Below are 18,503 nucleotides of genomic sequence, written 5' to 3' on the forward strand. Positions count from 1 at the left end.
CGACTCGGCGCTGTGTGCGGAAGTCCTGGATCTGGCGCCCACCCACTTCCCGGGTCTTGCCAGCAGCACAGGCCAAACGTGTGGGGGAGCCATTTTGAAACGGCCATGCAAGGAGGCTGGGGAGCTCCACCTGCTGAATTTCTGCCTGCTGTGCACAGGCCACAGGTCCTCCGCTTCGGGGAAAGGAAGGCTCTCGGCACAGCTGCCTGACTCAGCCGGACCAGCCCATGGAGTGGGAGCAGCGGGGCTGCTGGGAGAGGCCTCCCTGGGCTGGTGGGGGCAGAAGAGGAAGGGGAAAGTGGGTGCCCCCCGTCCCCCACCCCGGCGGAAGGAGGCGGCCACACCGGGGGCCCCTGCTCGCCCTGCGCAGCTCCCCTCCCGGTCCGAGGCGTCTCCGGTGTGCCCCTCGCAGGCACGCCTGGCCACAGCCGACAGGCACACGGGTGCCGGCCAGGACGCTCACGGCGAGGCAAGAGGGCGACGCACACCAACCAGGCTCGCTGCCCCCAGTTTCCCAGCGGAGCCCCGTTTCTTCCTCCCCGGGTTCCTCGCAGGCCCCTTCGCCGCGGGCAGGGGAGGGCCGGGCAGGGCAGGGGAGGGGGAGGCCGCGCTGCAGCTGGAGCCGGCTTTGTTTACCCTGCTTGCCGGAACTGGTCCGCCGGCTGACGTGAGCCGGAGGCAGAAGCCTCCAGAGAGGAGAGACACCTGGTGCGGGAGGCCTGTGGGGACGGGGTGGGGGGGGCGGCCAGGGCAACGGCAGCGGGAGGCGCGGCTGCGCGAGACCGGCTGCCCAGCTGCTCGGCCTCGGCCGGCCTCCCCGGGGGCAGGAGAGTGGCAGCCCGCCGTGCCACGGAGCGCGGCTCTCCTCCCTGGCCCTGCACGCCCGGATGCCCAAGGGCCAGCATGCCCTGGGCCCGTCCTGTGGCGCAGCGGCACGGGCAAGTGCCTCTGGCCACGTGCAAAGTGCCTGCCCCGACTGCTGGGCAAGCAAGCCGGCCTGCCAGGGAGAACGCTGCACTCTGGGGCCGTGGACGCTGCTAGAAAAGGCCACGGGGCACCAGCCCAGCATCCTTGGGCAAAGGCTGGTGAGGCCAGGAGCAGAAGGAGGCCTGCAGGGGCGGGGGGGCTTCCACGGCCTAAAATTAGGGTGGCCATGAAGCCCGACTGAGGCGTACCGAGCTCCCTGACCCGGGCAAGATGGGCCGTGGGGACGGCAGCAGCCACCTTTGCCAGCCCAGGAGGGCCGTGGGGCTGGGCCCAGGGGGTGCTCTGCGGGCCCTCGGGCCCCTCGCACGAGGCCGGGGCCGGGCTCCACGCCTGCACGGGCTGCTCCTGCCGGGAACCGCAGCACCGGCGGCAGGAGAGACAGCTGGCTCGGGACTGGGAGGGCCGCGCAGAGGAGCGGAAGCAGGCGGCCGCTGCTGCTCGGCCCCTCCGTCGTCTGGGGCCCGAGACCAGGGGGAGGAAGCTGCGTGAAGCGGGATGCTCGCGTGCACTGGGGGGCCCCTCACCATGCTGCTCTCGCAGCGAGGCCGCCCAGGGCAGGGCAGGGCAGGGCAGGGCAGGGCAGGGCAGATGGGCATGCAAAGCGCCGTCGCTTGGGACGCCGCCGGTCAGGGCCGGGAGGAGGTCCGGTGGCCGCCCCGCGGGGGCGGGGAAGGTCCGGCACACGCGACGGGAACGCAGGGCGGGAGAAGCACGCATCCAGGCGCACCGGGGGCCGTGGAGCCAGAAGCGGAACGGTCGGTATCGCCCCACCTGGCGCAAGTGGCCTGGCCTGGCCTGGCCGGCGATTCCAGTGGGACGAGCCCAGGAGGAACGGAGCAGCTGTGGCACCGAGACCTGGTGTCCCACGCGGGGTGAGAAGTGCCCGGCATGCACGACGGATTCCGAGAAGGAAGAGGCCCCCGTGATCCTACGGCTAGGAGGGGCTGGCTCCTGGGGGGCACCAGCTTATCTCTGAAGGGCGCCCCGTGCTTTCCAGATCTCAGAAAGTGTCCTGACTGTGTGGGTCGCAAGGAGCTTGGCTGGCTCGGAAGAGGTGGGATGCCGCGGCCCTTGCGCCTCCCGACGCGTGGCCGGCATCGTGGCCAGGAAGCCGCCGCGAGGACCGAGCACAGAGAAGCAGCCCGGCTTCCCGCAGGCAAGGCCTCAGAGGTGGCTCATTTTATCCTCCTGGCTGTTCAAACGGCATGCAGAACATAGCGAAGGGAAAGCTGGATCAGGGTCAGAGGAGGAAGCAGTGAAAATCAGTTGAAGACAGATCAATAGTTTCAAGATACGCGGATAACCCGCTACCGGCAGAAAGCAGCAGGGACCAAAATGGCTGCTGCTGAAGGTGAAAGGATGGTGCCAGAGCGGGGCCACGGGGCCTGTCGAGACGGAGGCGCAGAAGCACTGCAGAGCTGCCCCTCGCCTTCCTCGGCTCGGTCATCAAGTCAAAGGGAGGTGGCAGCCAAGAAATCAAGCGGCGTCTGAGGCTTGGGAGGGCAGCGACGGGGGGGGGGGCACACCAGAAGATACCATCAAGCTCAAGGGCACTTCACTGGAGACCAAGGCCAGGATTGCCCGCACGATGGTGCTCCCGGTCCCACGGACGGGCCGAATGTGGGCCGCGAAGAAAGAGGCCAGGAAGCACACAATGCGCTCCAAGCGTGGTGGCTGGAGGGCCTTGCAAGCCCCCCGGAGAGACAGGAGGGCGCGCGGGTGGGTCCTGGAAGAAGCCACGGCAGGACCTTCCTCAGACGGGGAAACACAACGGAGAGGGCGACTGTGCCGGGGAAAGTCCGAGGCGGGAAGAGGAGAGGAAGGCGAACCGTGGGGGGGCGATTCCCGGGGGGGGCGCAGCCGAGGGCTTGCCAGAGCCTGCAGGGCTGCGTGGGCAGGACGCGGCTGCCCGCAGAGGGGTCCGAAAGGATGCACGGTGGGCGCACGTGGAGGCGGCGAGCGGGAGGCATTTTCCCCCCTCGCCATAACACTCGCACCTGGGCTCACCCCAGGAGGTTTAGGGGGGCTCAGAGGAGGCATCTCCTCCCAGCGTACCCTTGAACTCTGGCACTGGCTGCCACAGGAGGTGGCGACGGCTGCCAGTCCGGCTCTTGGACAGCTCCACGGAGGAGGCAGCCACCAGTGGCCACTAGCCTTGCCGGCCACGTGCCCCCTCCTTTACCGGAGGCGGAATGCCTGCACGCAGCAGATGCTGAGGCGCCTGGGGAGGGCGAGGCCTTTGCACCGGTCCTGCTGGAGGGATCTGGGGCAGCTGGGCCCTGGCATCCGGAGCGGTGGGCCAGATGGACTGTGGGCCTGATCCGGCAGGGCTCTCCTTGTGTTCCTGTGACCCGCAGAGGTGCTCGTTCGCAGGGCCAGCGTATGTCAGAGGGGATCTGGAGGGACGGAGCAGCAGCAATGCCAATGTAGAACTTCATACAAAATTCGGAATGATGTCACAGACAGAAAGGGAGCCAAATAATTTTCCATCTAAATCACAGCAAATCAAATAAATCTATCTATCTGTGATCAAAGGTGTGTTTTTTTAACGAATCCGCAGCCCGTGCTCAGATCGCCCTGCTTGCGCTGGCTGTGAATGGGGGGAGCAGGTCCTTCACAAGCCCCCCCCCGCCGCGCCCAGTGACGCCCGGAGAGGGTGCCGCAGCTTCGCGCCCCAGGAGCGGCGTGCGCTCTGCAGACCGACCGGGGGCGCAGCGACCTCACCCTCTGCCCCCACAGACTGGCAGCTGGCGGGGGGGGGGGGGGTTTTGCCCTTAGGGGGGGGGGGCCAGGGCGGGGGGGGAGGGGGGGGGGGGGGGGGGGGGGACGCAGGAGCACGGGGAGGGAGCCCTTGGAGGGCGCTGGGCCCGGCCCGGCCCGCTCAGCACCAGGCAGCCAGCAGCTGCCTCCCGGGGTGTCTGGCCAACGTTTACTATTTGTCTGTGCGCTTCCTCTGCATCCCACCCCACCGTCGGGGCTTTCTGGGTGGTGAGCGAAGGTTACAGCTAAACAACACTCAGATAAACAGAAGTTCACACACACACGCACGCACACTGAAACGGCAAAACCGCCCTTGCGATGGCAGCTGGATCAGCAGAGCAACCGCTCAGAATGAATGTCATCTATGAAACAAAGCTGCCAAGTCAAACTGTTGAAGGCGGCCGCTGAAGCCGAGGCGTTCGTGGGGGGCCAAGGGACCCAGAGCCGGACTTCCCGGCAGGAGAAGCGGGGCGTCCGCCGCACGAGGGAAGGTCGCTGTGGCCAAGCTAGCCGTTCACCGGCCAGATCGGGGCAGGTCCACAGGGGCGGCACGGGTGCGGCGGGCAGGGGCACGGCCCCACTGCCCCACCCGCCACGCTCGTTTCTGGGCCGCCCTGCTCCTCCCTGCAGGGGCCCAAGGTGGCTCCCGGGGCTCCGATCCTCCATTTCATCCGCACGCAACCCTGAGGAGCTGAGGCGGAGAGCCAGTGACCGGCCGAAGGCCTTCCGGGGAGTTTCTTGGAGAAGCGAGGACTTGGACCAGGGCCTGCAAGTCCCACCCAACACTCGGGCGCGTGTAGGGGTCTAAGGCGTGGGGAGCACGGGGGATGGATCCAGGGGCCCTGCCAAAGGCCCCTTCCTTTCTCTAGCACGTGCATTTTATGACTTGACAACACGAGGCCAACAGCCGGAAACCCATTCATGGAATCACGGAAGAGCAGAGTCGGAAGGGCCCGAAGGCCGCCGGGTCCACCCGCTGCTGGTGCAGGACACCAGCCCCCCCCCCCCACTCGGAGGGCTGCCCAGCTTCCTCTTGAATGTCTCTAGTGAGGGAGAGCCCCCCACCCCTCCGGGCAGCTGGCCCCACTGTCGCATCGCTCCGGCACTGAGGAAGCCCGCCCGGCCCACGGCCTTCGCCGCGCCCGGCTGTGCCGCTCGTTGCTCCCCCCCCTCTCTCGGCCGATGCTCCGTTCGCACACGAGTCCTTCTGTGTGGGGGCCACATCCTGAGCCAGCCCCAGCCCCGGCCGCCCCGCTCAGCGCCCTGCCAGCCCTGCCGCAGACACCACTGGGCCCAAACTGGGCCAGGCGGGCCTCGGGCACAGGGCCATGCTCTGCCTTTTCGCCGGAGGAGCAAGAGGGCCGGCGCCAGGCCCGGCCCCGATCCAGGGATGCAAGGGTCCCGCGTGCTGCGGCCCTGGGGTGCCCGGCCACCGCTTGGCAGAACAGCAGTGCAGCCCCCCAGGAGATCCACGCACCAGGAGGAGGGGCTGCCCAAGGGGGGGCAGAAGGGGGGCTCCGCACAGCGGGGCTTCAGCCACCGAGCTGCACCCGCCGGGGCCTTTGGGACAAAATGCGGCCCTGCTGCTCCGGGAGGGGCAGAGGCAGCAGAGGGGCGGCAGGGGCAGGGAGGAGGTGCTGCCACAGCTGCCTCGGGCTGCGTCGCCGAAGGCTGCAGCAGGGCCAAGACATCAGCAGTCCCCCAGAGCGTTTCTCAGGGCCCTGCCTCGCTTGCTCACTCGCTCGCCGGTGGGAGGAGGCAGGAAGATCCGGGAAGGCCTCACGGCGGGGCTGGTCGGCCCCCAGTCCCAGCACGGCCACCTCAGCAGCTCCCTGGCCCGGCGGCTACTCTGCAGGGGAGAAAAATCGCCCTGGAAGGGGTCCAGCCCGGCTCTTTCCGTCTCTGCCTTGCAAGGAAGGCGAGGGGAACGAGGCTCCCAGGCCTTGGCGGAATCAAAATACATTATCTAAGGAATTTCGCTGCTCTTCCAGGCTCGCAGCAGAGAGCAGAGATGGCGGCCGCGGCACCGAGCACAGGCAGCCGGGGGGCCCCTTCACGCACCCTTTTCCCGGGAGGGGGCACAGGAGGCCGCCCCCCCCGGTTCCTGGGGACTCGACCCAGCATGGAGGCGCCTGCATTTGGGCCGGGGGGGGGGGGCGCAAGTGGCCTCGCAGCCGGGTGGGCAGGGCTCTCCCATCCTCCACCGCAGAGGGGCTCAGGCGGGTCATGATGACTCCGAGGGCCCAGCAGCGGGCGGGGGGCTCGGGGGGGCTGGGGAAGCTTGGGGAAGGCAGGCATGCCTCGAGCATCACCCCGCGGCCCTCAAGTGCGGACCACCCCGCCAGCCACGCCAGATCGGGCCCTTCCTTGGCCAGGGCCGCTGCAGCCGGAGGCCTCTCGCTCCGGAGCCAGCCTGGGGAAGCCGGGCATGCGTCCACGGGCCGTCCTGCCCTCCCAGCTGCTCCATGAGGACCGCTCCAAATGGGCCGCACCAACTTGAAAGCAAAGGCGGTCGGCAGCCATGCCATGAAAGCGCGCAGGCCGAGACCGCCAAGCAAAACGTCCGCCCGCTCGCAGCAGCCCCGGAGCCAGCGCGCCCTGGAGAAAGACGCCCGGAGCGCGGCTCGCCCGCTCGTCCCAGGGCCAGGGTGGCGCGGAGGAGGGCCTCTCGGCACGCAGGCAAAGCGCCCCCTTCGTCCTGGGCCGCGGGCGGGTGGGCACGGGAGGGGGCGGCCCCAAGACGCTTAGCCAGGCCCTGACTGGTGGGCCAGCCCACCTCACAAGGCTGGCGCGAGGATAAATGGAGCGGAGGGGGGGTTGTGCCAGCTGCCCCGGAGCCTTGCAGGGGGAAGGGACGGGCTTCCAGCGGGGACTTGGCGGGCTGCTGCGGGGGCCGGGGCCGGCGCGGCCTGCGCGTGTGCCGAGAGGGCCAGAGCGGCACTTCCGAGGACGCGGTCGTGGTCGGTGGCAGCACGGGGGCCCTTCCTGCTGCCCCCCCGCTGCGGAAGGAGCCCCCCGCAGGGCGAGGCCAGGCGCCCGCTTTTCGCAAGGGCGGAGGCGCACTTCTCAACGCAGCTTGCAGCAGTGGTCTGTGTGGTTTTTAATGCTGTTCTTAATATTTTATGCTGCAGGACTGATGGTTTTGCTTCCTGTCCTTTAAGTGCTGCGCATCGCCTCTGCGGCTTTCGGAAGGAACTGCGGGAGTGTCCCAATTAAGCTGAGCAAGGGGCCCTGGCAGCTTCCTCCTCACGCGAGGAGCAGCTCCCGCGGCAGCCGGTCAGCGCGCCTCCCCCCCTTCCCTGCAGGCAGCGACATCGACAGGCGCCTGGCCCCAGCACTCTCTGGGCACTGGCGGAGGCGGGAGGCAGCCCGGCGCCCTCAGCCCCTGCCGTGCCCCCCCGCTCCGCGGGGCTGGCCGGGCCCGTCCCAGGAGGGCAGACCCGGCACCGAGCAGACTGGGCGCCCGGTCCCAGCCCCGGCAGCGCTCCTGGCCTGCCCGGCCCTGCCTGCCATCGCTCCCAGGCCAGCGCCTCCCGCGGTCCTCCTGGCGGGGCTTAGGCTCAGTGGGCCTCATTGGGAAGGGGCGACACAGAGCCGCGGGCCTGGCCTGCCCTGGCCGTGCGGCTTGGCCGCCAGCAGCAGCCCCCGCGGTGGCCTGGGACCGCCTGTGCCAGGCCGGCAGACATGGCTCCTTGGCGGGGCCGGACGCCCAGCAGCGTTCCTGCTGCAGCCCCACGACCGCTGGGGGGCTCCCGGGGCTCCCGCGGCACCGGGATGCCCAGCCCCCATTTCCCCAGCGGCGAAACAGATGCCGCAACGGGCCCACGAGGCTCGGATGAGGGCAAACGCGACAACGCACGCTTTCCACAGATGACACGTCCAAGCAAAGCACGGCTAAATTCCGTGGGCTTCCTCAGGCCGAGCAGCCCGAAGCTTGATCTGCAGTGGGGGGGGGGGGGGAGAAAAAGAGAGGAAGCGACAGACCTTGCCGGCAGCGTCCTTCCGCTGGGCTCGCGCGCCTGCTCTCCGCTGCTGCTCCACAGGGCGCAGCTGGGCCACTCTTCCGCCTGCCATGCAGAAACCACGCCCCATCTGCCCCCTTTGGACAACCCAAGCGCCAAGCAGCACTTCCACACCCCCTGCTGATGCCCCGGTGGGTGCGCAGGACCGAGGCGCCTGGAGATGCTGAGCCGCTCCAGGCTGCCCCTTCCAGTGCGGCCCCCGCACCTGCTCCCAGTCCGCTCACGGCCCAGGGCAGAGTGGCCCTGGCGGTCCCGTGGGTCAGGCCCTCCCAGCCTCTCCTGCCCGGTGTCTCAGATCACCTCTGGGGCTTGTCTCCCGGAGGGGCAGTGATGGGGCGACTGGGAAGAGCCTTCTTTGTGGTGGCCCCCGTCTGTGAAACATCCCTCCCAGGGAAACCCCTTCAGATGCCAGGCCAAGGCCTTCCGCTTCCAGCAGGCATTCGCTTCTGGTCACTGACCTGACCGGTTTGATGACTCTCTAGTATTTTACCTTTTGGCATTTTGGTAAGATTACGACAGCATCTATTGTCTGCTGTAGCATTTTCTTGTTCTAGTGTTCGAATAGTTATAGTCACTCCGAAGTCACCTGCCCACCGAGCAACACGGAAGTGCAAGAAGTAGTCTTTACGTGCAAAGGAGAAATGCAGGGTGGGCGCGTTGCCAGGCGCCCGGGGCCCCCCGTCCGCACCTGCAGCCCCTGAGCCCCTGCGGGAGCAGCGCCGTGTCCCGCAGCAGCGCTGGAGCCACGTCGGTCCGGGGCGCCTCGTGCTGTGGCCGGCTCCCTCCAAGCCTGGCCGGTGTGCCACGGAGCCCCAGGTCAGCGGCCTCCCCTCCCAGCCCGGGCCTGCTGCGCTCCGGGCTGGGCGCAACGCTCCGGGCAGGCGGACCCCGCGCCTATTTTTAGAGGCCTTCTGGTCAGGGCCTGCTGGCGAGGCGCAGGCCAGCTCCCAGCCTTCCCCGCGGCTCCGGAACGGCTCGAGATAAGGAGCGCGCGGGGGGGGGGGGGGCGGCCAGGCCAGGCGTCTCTACGACAGATAGAAAATAAATAGTGCCGGTCGCACAGAGCATCGCCGACAGGCCGGCCCGGCCCCCGCGCAGGCCCAAAACGCGGAAGCTCCGCAGGTGGGTGGCCGGCGGCACTTGGGCTGGCCCGGCGCCCGGGAGCCACCAGGCCAGCCCGTGCCGGTGGCAGGAGCCAAGCGGCCGGCTCACTCCCAGGCAGCTCCTGAGGCTTCCGCGGAGGGAGGCCGGCCCAGGCCCAGGCCCAGGGCGAGCCTGGCAGGCCAGCCGGGACCCTGGCCCCGCTCCACACGCTTGAACTCCGGGGCCTGCATGCGCGGCGGGTGCCAGCTTTCTCACATACACAAATACCCATCCATCTCCTCGCGGCGCGCTTCCCACAGCGCCCTCCATGCGCAGGCTGGGCGGTTGCGCCCGCGTCTCCATGGGGACGGCCAAAATATTAGTCCAGCAGCTCTGCAGAGCGGCGGGGGGCGGGTGGGGGGAGTGGACGGTGTCGCCGCAAAGGAGCTGCCGGCAGCGCCGCCCTGGGGTGCCACGATCCACCCGGGCTCTGGAAAGCCCGGCATCCTGCATCCCGCCCGCCTTCTCAGACGGATCCTCCCGAATGGCCCAAAAGCTTCCCCGGATCCCGTCAGAGCAGCGCAGAGGCTGCCCCGCCACGCGCCATCCAGCCCGCAGACTGGGACCCTTGGGCAGCCGTCCCCGGGGAGGAGGAGCCGAGCAACCCACGCAGCCCAGCCCTCCACGGCAGCGAAAAGAGGAACGGGGCAAGAGGGGCGCTGGGCCTCGTGGGGGGAGGAAGACACCTACGCCAGACCCCCGTGCCCGGCAGCACTGCCCGCCCGGACACCCCAGGGAGGAGGGTCTCCTGGGACTGTGCAGGAGATCAGCCGGGCCTCTGGCACTCCAAGAAAGCCATGGCTGGCTGCGGGAAACCTGGCAGGGGCACGCGAGCCCCACGGCTGGTGCCGAGGAAGGGCTGTCGCACTCCCGTCACCCCGAACCCAGTGGGGCCTCCCATGAGGCTACCGGGGCAAGGAGAGGGTCCAGACGCCCAGAGAAAGGGCTTCCTTTGCAGAACCAATCGGGGGTCTCCGCCGCAAGACTGGGCGGGGGCCCCGGCCAGCAGCATTTCTTAAAGAGCACGGAAAATCCGTGGGGAAGAGTTCTGCCTACTTAGCCCCCAGGAGCCCCCGCCAGCCGACCACTGCGGCACACGCCCCGGCACCACGAGCCGCTCCTGCGACCCCGATGGCCCTCTGCACAGCAACCTGCGTTAGTGGCACCAGGAGTGTGCGCGAGCGGCAGCCAGGCCGGGGGGCGGGGGGGCGCTTCCAAGCCTGACACAGGCCTCCCTCCCTCCAAAGGCCGTCGTGAGAACCCCCCCCGCGCCTCACACACGGCCAGCGCAAAACGCCCCGCCGCCACTCTCGCCGACAACAGTGCCCAGGCAGCAGGCGCTGCGCCACCGGCCCCGCTTGAGCGCATCCTTCCAGTCACAGGCCAGTGGAAGCTTCTGTGCTACATGGATGCTCAGGGCAGACCCCAAGTGCTCCCAGGCGGAGCGGGCGAGGTGCTGCATGTTCTGAGCCTGGCCGGAGAGGCTGCCTCCACAGAGGCTGGGCGCGCGGTGCACCAAGCCGAGCTCCGGCATGTTTCTGGGCCTCCCCCAGCGCGGGGGTGTCCGACGATCCGAAATACCTTTTCTAGCTAGACAAGAGCCTCGTGGCGCTCCCACGGCCACGCCTCCCTCCCGGGTGGGCTCTGTGGGCGTGCTGAGCCCCGGGAACGGGCAGCTTCAAATGAGCCACGACCTTGCAAGCTTCCTGCGCTTCTGCCATGCAGACCAGCTGCAGAACGCTGCAGCCAAGGGGCCACGGCGGCTCCAGACCGGCCCCCGCGCAGCACACAGACCCTGGTGGACAGCTGCCCACGCGTGGCACGGCTGGGGCTTGCTGAGCCCCTGGAAGCGCCTGTGCGCCCCAACATGCCCGGTTCATGCAGCACACCGGAAGGTCAGAGACTGGCCGAGGGTGAAGGAGGCGGGAGGCTGGCTCTCCCGCTCGAGGTGCACAGAATCCCTGCGCCACCGGCTCACTTCAGAATACGACTGAAACCAGGATGTGCCCAGGCGGCCGGGGACTGCCGCCCGCCCGTTGCTGCGTCTGCCGAAAGCATCGCTACCAGCACACGAGGGCCCCGTGCACGGGCCTGGAGCCCAGCCCAAGGGAGTCTCCGCAGCTGCAAGCAACGCGGGCGATCCCGGAAGCCCGTGCGGCCCATGGGACCCTCCTGGGCTGGGAGGAAGGGGCGCGGGGCAGCAAAGCGGGGGAACGGTCGGAGCGGGGTGGCAGAACCCCCTGGCTCTGCCCCGGCGCCCGCGGAGGGGGAAAGGCTGCCCGACACCCGGAGGGGGGAGCCCCTCGGCCAGTCTGGGCTGGGCAGAGAGCCGGCACTGCTCCCTCCTGCCCCCGCGGCCCCAGCTTCTCCCCTGCGAGCGGAACTGCCACTGCTCCGGAAAGGGTCACTCCTTCTGCGGCCCTCTCACCGGGTCTGCCCACATGAGTCGGGGGTCGGGCACCCGTGGTGGGACCGGGGGAAGCCCAGGAGGCCTCCGCTGCTGCAGGAGCCACGCCAGTCCTTCCATAGGTTCCGAAATGCTTGGCCCGCCTGCATATTGGCCATGAAAGAGGTCCAGTTCTGTCACACCATAGAGTCAGACTGCTATTTTTATGACAATGTTCTAATGGTGCAACATCAAGAAAACCAAGATCACGGCATCCGCTCCCCTCACTTCCTGGCAAACAGATGGGGAAGAAATGGAGGTAGTGGCAGATTTATTTTCCTGGGCTCCAAGATCACCACAGACGGGGACCGCAGCCAAGAAACTAAAAGACGCTTGCTCCTGGGGAGGAAAGCTATGGCAAATCTAGACAGCATACTAAAAAGCAGAGACATCACCCTGCCGACAAAAGTGCATATAGTCAAGGCGATGGTTTTCCCAGTTGCAATATATGGCTGTGAAAGGTGGACCATAAGGAAGGCTGAGCACCGAAGGATTGAGGCCTTCGAATTGTGGTGCTGGAGGAGACTCCTGCGAGTCCCTTGGACCGCAAGGCAATCAAACCAGTCAGTCCTAGAGGAGATCAACCCCGACTGCTCTTTCGAAGGCCAGATCCTGAAGATGAAGCTCAGATACTTTGGCCACCTAATGAGAAGGAAGGACTCCCTGGAGAAGAGCCTGATGCTGGGAACAATAGATGGCAAAAGAAGGAGGGGAGGGCAGAGGATGAGGTGGCTGGATGGGGTCACTGAAGCAGTTGGTGTGAGCTTAAGTGGACTCCAGGGGATGCTGGAGGACAGGAAAGCCTGGAGGAGTGTTGTCTACGGGGTCGCGATGGGTCGGGCACGACTTCGCGACTAGCAACAACAACAAATGCTGCAATACTATAATGCTAATTTTTAGAAATCTACAAACTTTCAAGTTACCACTGTTTTAGGAATCTCATGAATGGTGGTAAACAGAAAAAGCAATTAAGCATCCTTTCTTTGAAAGAAATAGCAATTACAGTGCCACAGCCCTAGACTGCCCTTTTCTTTTATGCACTCACTGACACACACGAGTCCAGAAAGTACTCCGGGACTAATCAAAGAATCTGTCGGAAAAAGGAACCTGGCCTTCAGGGGACACCTGCCACCTGCAAGGGCGATCGTGCGCTGGCGTGGGCCTGGCGTGGGCTCCCCAGGAGGGGGCGGCCCAGGCCAACACGGCCCGCCCCCCTTTTGGCCAGAGAGGGCAGCACGGACCGCATCCGCCCCGCCCCGCCCCGTCACGCTCCTGTGGTGGGGGCACTGGCCCGAGGGACGCCCCTCCAAAAGCGAGCCATTGAGTCGGAGCAGCCCTCCCCGGCCCGCATACGGCGGTCCAGGCGGTGCTGGGGGGATTCACGTCCTACGGTGAGCCTTCGCCGTCCCCCCGCTTCCTAATTCCCCAAAGGGGGCTTCTCCGAGAAGAGCAGCCAGCCGCCCAGCACGCGATTCACACGCAGAGGAAGCCAAAGGGGAGGCCAGGCCGCCACCACGCCCCCCACCCGCCCCATCCTCTGCGCTGGCCCCTGGGGGTGCTTCTCGGGGGGAAGCCGCAGAGGCTGCCCTTTTGGGGCTCACAGGTGGCTGGGATGGCGCTGCCCACCAGACGCTCCCGAGACCTTGTCCGCAAGGGAATGGCCCTGCCCAGCCGGGAGAAGAGGAGACCGCGGGCACAAGAGGGGCCTCCAGGCCACGGAGCACCCCCGCATCCCTCTCAACCGCGGCTCAGCCCTCAGGGCGACACCAGCAGGAGATACGAGGCGAGGAGCAGCCCCCCCGCCCCCCGGACGCAGAGCGGGGCTGCCGGTCTTACCGTCCTTCCGGTAGAAGCAGATCTCCACCTTGCGCTCCTCGGAGCCCAGCAGGGCTTGGGCGATCTGGGCCACGGCGGCCTTCTGGGTGCGCGGCCCGTACAGGAAGTCGCAGGTGCAGGGCTTCTGCATGACCTCGGCGCGGGTGTAGCCGCAGAGCCCACAGAAGCCGTCATTGCAGTAGATGATGGCGCAGTGCTGCACCCGGGCGTTGGCGATGATGAACTTGCGGCCTGCGGCGGAGGGAGAGACGGGCTGCGGAGGCCGGCGGGCACTGCCCCCCCACGGCCCAGAGGCAGGGCCCCGCGCGGAGCCCCCTCCCCAGGAAGACGGCCCCGAGGGGTCTCCTCCCACGGCCCACAGCGCCACGCCAGCCCCGGGGCCCCTGCCCCCTCGACGCGGGCTCCGGCCGGCAGGGCCAAGGAGGCGGCGGTGCCCAGGCCCTCGGCAGGCAGGCGGGCCGGCCGGCCACGTGCGCTCGGCTCTGAGGAAACCGCCCTGAGCCGAACAGGGGCGCACGTGCCTGGGCTGCAGGGAGCCGGGCTGAGTCGGCGGAGAGCAGCGCTCCACAGCGAGGAAAACCCGAAAGGAAGGCGTTCAAGGGGGATGGGAGGTCCGGGAAAGGAGGGGCCGCAAAGGGTGGGTGGGGGGGAGACAATAGGAGGGGCTGGAGTGGCCCCCCAAAGCACTTGGCAACGCTCTGAAAGCCCAAAGGGGCACCCCAAAAAGCCGTTTGCAGGGCCTGGTCAGCTGGGAGCCATAGTCTGCAGCCGCGGAGATGGAGGGCTGCCCAGAAAGGCCCCGAGGGGGCGCGGAAGTGGCCCCGTCAGTAACAGAAGGGGCTCCTCGCCTCCCGTTCGGAGAACAGCAGCGGCAGGCCAGCTGGGCGCGCAGGTGGAGGAGGAGCTGGGGCGGCCTGGCCAGGGGCGGCACGGCGCTCGTTATTGCGCCGGTTCCGTGGCCGGGCAGGTGGACGATGCCACCAGCCCCGTGTCCCCACAGGGCCGTCCGGCAGAGCTTTTCCGGGTGGTGCGGGGCCTCTTGCCCCTTGCCCCCAAAGGAGCACTCACCGAGGCTGCACTGTGAGGACTCGGCAGAACTCTGAGAATAATATCACCGGGGTTCGCTCCGGATGGGCCGCCGGAGCGATCCCAGCCCCCTCGGCAGAAGGGCCCGCAACATCTGGTCCCGTTTCGCTGGATCCACTTCAGCTACTGAGGACGTCGACAAGCCCGGCCTGCCCCTGCATGCGCACCCCTTGCCCACCGCGGCGCATCAGAAGGTCCAGGAGGGGAGTCTCCCCCGGGTCCCGGAGGCCGTGAATGGCTCCCTGAAAGAGCGGGTGGCGTGGCCCCGGCCCAACCTGGACCCCGAGATGTGAATAGCTATGGACGGACAGGCATGGCGATGCGGAGAGTGGGGGCCAGGCCGCTCCTGGCATGCTCGGGGCGAATGGGCTACCTGGATCCAGGCCCCCGATTTGCCGCCCCGCCGGCCACACGCCTCCCTGGGCAGCGGGCCACACGAGCAACACCCACGCCATTCCAGCGGGGCCGGAGGCCGCCTGGGTGGCCACGCGGGAGGACCTCTGCCAGGAGAGGCAGGTGCCGCGCGGCCTGTCGATCCTCCGCGGCTTCCGTGCCATCTGGAGAGGCTGGTCCGGCCGGGAGCGGCAGGCACCGCTTGGCAGTGGCTCTGCCCCTGCCTGGCCAGCCGCCTCCAGACGGCGGTGGTGGTGCTGGGGGTGCTGCCTGTGCCCCGGCACGGGCCACGGAGTTCTGCGGGGTTCACTTTGTCCCCCCTGCTTTTCCACACCTACGTGAAACCACTGCGAGGCCGTCCGGAGGCCTGGGCTGAAGGCGCTCGGCTCCACGCCTTTCCCAACCAACCCAGGCAGGGCAGCCAACGTGCGAGGCTGGTTCCTAAACTCAGCGATGGGCTGGATGAGGGCCAGTAAGCAGAATCTTAATCCGGACAAGATGAAGGCGAAGTTGGCAGGCAGACCGTCCCTCCAACCGGGAAATTTTCAACCTGTCCGGGATGAAGCTGCACCCCCAAAGGACAAGCTTCATAGCTTGGGGATTCTCCTGGACCCCGAGTTGTCCCTTGTTTCTCAGGTGGAACTGGAGCACCTTCTATCATCCTGGGCTGATTTCTCAGCTACCTTCCTCCCTGGGTGAGCAGAGACCCGCCGCAGCGATCCATGTGCTGGTAGCGGCTCGCCTGGGTGGGGCTGCCTTGCGCACAGTTCAGCCCAAGGGCTGGTGAGGAGCAGCCCTTGGGAACGCGCGATGCCAGTCCTCCGCCGGCCGCACCGGGTGCCTGTCGCTGTGCGGGCCCAATTCAGTGTGGCCACGCACAGCCCTGAGCCAGCTCGTGGGCAGGAAGTGTGGGCGACTGCCTTTCTCCATGTGTTCCCGGCCATTCACTAAGGTCGTCAGCAGAGGTCCTTCTCTGCGTAGCTGCCCGCAAAGAAGTGGGGGGCAGCAAGGAGGTGGCAGGCCCCGCTGACAGCATGCCCGGGAAGCGAGCCGAGCCTCTTCACCCGCCTCTTTCAGGTGCCAGGTAAGGCCGTGCGGGCTTGAACAGGCTTCAATAGCTGACAGGGTCTTTAAACACTGTCCTGAGGTTATCGTTGCTTGAATTTTTGCTTTGGATGGCCAGGTTTTCTATTTTATTCCCTGTGTTTTATACTGAATTGCTTTGTTTCATTGGTTTTATGCGGCTTTAATGAATTGTGCTCTTGTCATTTTAAATTGTTTCAGAGGCTTTCTTGTAAGCTGCCCAGAGAGCCTCGGGGCTACGGGACCGCTTATCGAGGCAACTAATAAACAAGCCACCAAACCCAGGCTTGACAGGTGAAGAGGAGGGCCAGCTGCTCCGCTCGGCTCCCAGAGAGGGGCCCTGGCCCCCCCGATGAGGGAGGGCGGCCGAGGGCGGCTGAAAGGCACTCTGACAATACCGAACGGGGAGGCAGGGCCCGGACAAAGGGCCTGCGGGGCACTGATGGAGCTGCGGGTGGGCCTCTCCAAGCCCTGGCTCTCTCCGTGGCACACTGAAGAAGGGGCAAAGCACCGGAAGGCCGGAGGAGGGCCACGCTCCGTGTCAACTGCCAGGACAGGCGTCCTTCCTGAACCGAAGGATGCACAGAAAGAGACGCGGTCCCCGCATACGCTCAGTGAAGCTGCCTTCTCCACTTGTGCAAGGGATGAGCAGAAGCCCTGCGTCTGAACTGCGGGGGGGGGGGGGGGGGGGGGGGCCTGGGCGGGGGGGAAGGCCGGGAAGGGGCGGCACGGCCCGGGGGGGGGGGGCAGCAGAGGGTGTGAGCGGCCGACAGCCCTGCCGGCCTCCCCCCCACAAGACCCCCACGCCGCAGCCCAGCTCTTTCCTCTCCCTGGGATGTTTATTCAGCCCCTTTCTCCTCCATAAAATTCCACTGCCAAAGTATTTCGAGATGGTTATCAGCTCCTCCTGCTCTTCTCAAGGCTAAACATCGGCGCAAACTGTTTAGCCTTCCTTCCCGTGGCCAGCGGCCTTCTTGCTCCGCAATCCTCCCCGGCTGGTCTGCCTCGGCCTGCAAACGCAGCACAGGCAGGCCCACCCGAGCCAAGCCGAGCTGAGCCGAGCGGCTGCTCGCCCGAGGAGTCCGGCCTGGCGGGGCCCCAGGGAATGGCCCCGGGCCGGAGGGGGACCCAGCAGCCCCGCCACCCCAGGCCACAGCCCCGGGATCGCATGGCAGAGGGAGGGAGGCGCTGCCAGGCGGAGCCCTGCACCAGCTTGCCCAGGGCTGCTGGAGAGCGAGGCAGCTGAGCATCTGCCTGGACGGGTGCCTCCTCCCAGGCCAGCCCCGTCCGTGGAGGGGCTGCGGCAGGCGGGGCCCTTCCAGGCCCGGCGGTGCTTCTCCGCAGCACTAGCCACACGCGGCCTGAACGACCGACCGGCACACACGTGGGGCTGCAGGTGTGGAAGGACAACCCTGCGCTGCCAACAGGTCGCCTCAGTCGGTGTGGCTCGTTCGTCTCCATCTGGTCTGACGCTCTCGCCTCATGAGCGGCACGGTGAGCAGAAGGCGAGAGAGGCAGATGGCAGGAGAAATATTTTGGCGGGGGGCCGGTCGCTTCCTAGTCCCTGGCAAGGCCCCTGCAGCTCCCCACCAGCAGCAGGGAATAAACAACGGATTAGCGGCATTGCCACTCAATTCTGTGTGCGTGTGCGTGTGTGTGTGTCTGTGAGAGAGAGAGAGAGAGCGCTTTCCCAGCCCGCACCACCTCTCCACGCAGCTCCTCTCCGGATCCATGTGGAGGGCACACCTGTGGCACCGGGCACTACGCACTCGCGCCCGGTGCCACATGTGCCTCTGCACTGCCGCTCACCTGCATCTGGCCACCGATGCGCACGGGCTGCCGGGTGCGGATGAGTGTGCCGGCTTCCCTCCCTCCCTCCCTCCCTCCCTCCCTCCCCAGCCAGCATCTGCCCCCACCCCCCGGGCACAAGCCGGTCCCTCCAGGACCCACGGCAGCCTGGCTCCAAGACCCCCGTCCAGACTCTCTGCAGTGGGGGGCAGAGGGGCACCAGAGCACTGCCACGCCACACTGGGCCATGGCCAGCAGGCGCCACCGGGCCCGCCCTCCCCCGCGTGGCCAGCCAGCCTCACCCCAGTGCCCAGGGGCTGTGGAGGGGGCAGGCCGCTCCCCCTGGAGCAGGTCTGGGGCAGGCCCACGCCTGGCACAGCCGCGCAGTGGTCCGGGCCGCTGCAGGGGGCACAGGCTGGACCCGGCTCCCCCTCCCGGGTGCTCGCCGGCCCTTCCCCAGCCCCGGAGCAGCGCACTTCCGGGGCCTCCCTCCCCGCGCCCGGACCGCCTTGCTGAAGTTTGCGCACCTGGCCAGCTGTGGTCCCAGGCAGCCCCCGTGCCGCGCAGTGCCCCGCCATGCACCCGTCCCCAACCCCGAGCCAATCCTTACCGGGGCCCCCGGGGCCCCCGTGGCCCAGCGCGCGCTGCCCCCGTCAGCCGCGGAGCCCCGTGGGTGGGTGGGTCCGTCCCGCCCGCCGCGCCGCGAGACTTACTCTGGCCCTCGAACTTGCGGATGATGGTGTCCAGGAAGGTGTTCTGGGGGGCCACGTGCCCGCGCCGGACGGGCATGCTCTCAGCCCATGGGGGAGCGCGCAGCACGCCTCCCGGAGCGCCCACCAAGTCCAAGGAGCGGCCCAGCTCGGGGGCCCCCCGAGTCCGCCGCCGCCGCCGCCGCCGGCCGCCGCAAGGTCGCGGCGCCGCGCTCGCCTCGCGCCTCCGCGCGGAGCTCTGCCGGAGGG

General features: G+C 67.8%; 1 protein-coding gene across 1 annotated transcript in view; it reads right to left on the reverse strand.

The window, feature by feature from the left end:
• Window positions 1–18,333, reverse strand: part of KCNH2 (potassium voltage-gated channel subfamily H member 2) — a 57,163-nt gene extending 38,830 nt beyond the window's left edge. Inside the window, exons 1-2 of the mRNA XM_044422519.1 lie at window positions 18,258–18,333; window positions 13,195–13,425 (exon numbers count right to left, since the gene is read on the reverse strand). Coding sequence (XP_044278454.1) covers window positions 13,195–13,425; window positions 18,258–18,333 — 307 coding nt within the window. The remainder of the gene's footprint in view (window positions 1–13,194; window positions 13,426–18,257) is intronic.
• Window positions 18,334–18,503: the final 170 nt, after the last annotated feature.

This window comes from Varanus komodoensis, unplaced genomic scaffold (genome assembly GCF_004798865.1).
Source record: "Varanus komodoensis strain SLA01 unplaced genomic scaffold, ASM479886v1 scaffold129, whole genome shotgun sequence".
Taxonomy (NCBI): domain Eukaryota; kingdom Metazoa; phylum Chordata; class Lepidosauria; order Squamata; family Varanidae; genus Varanus; species Varanus komodoensis.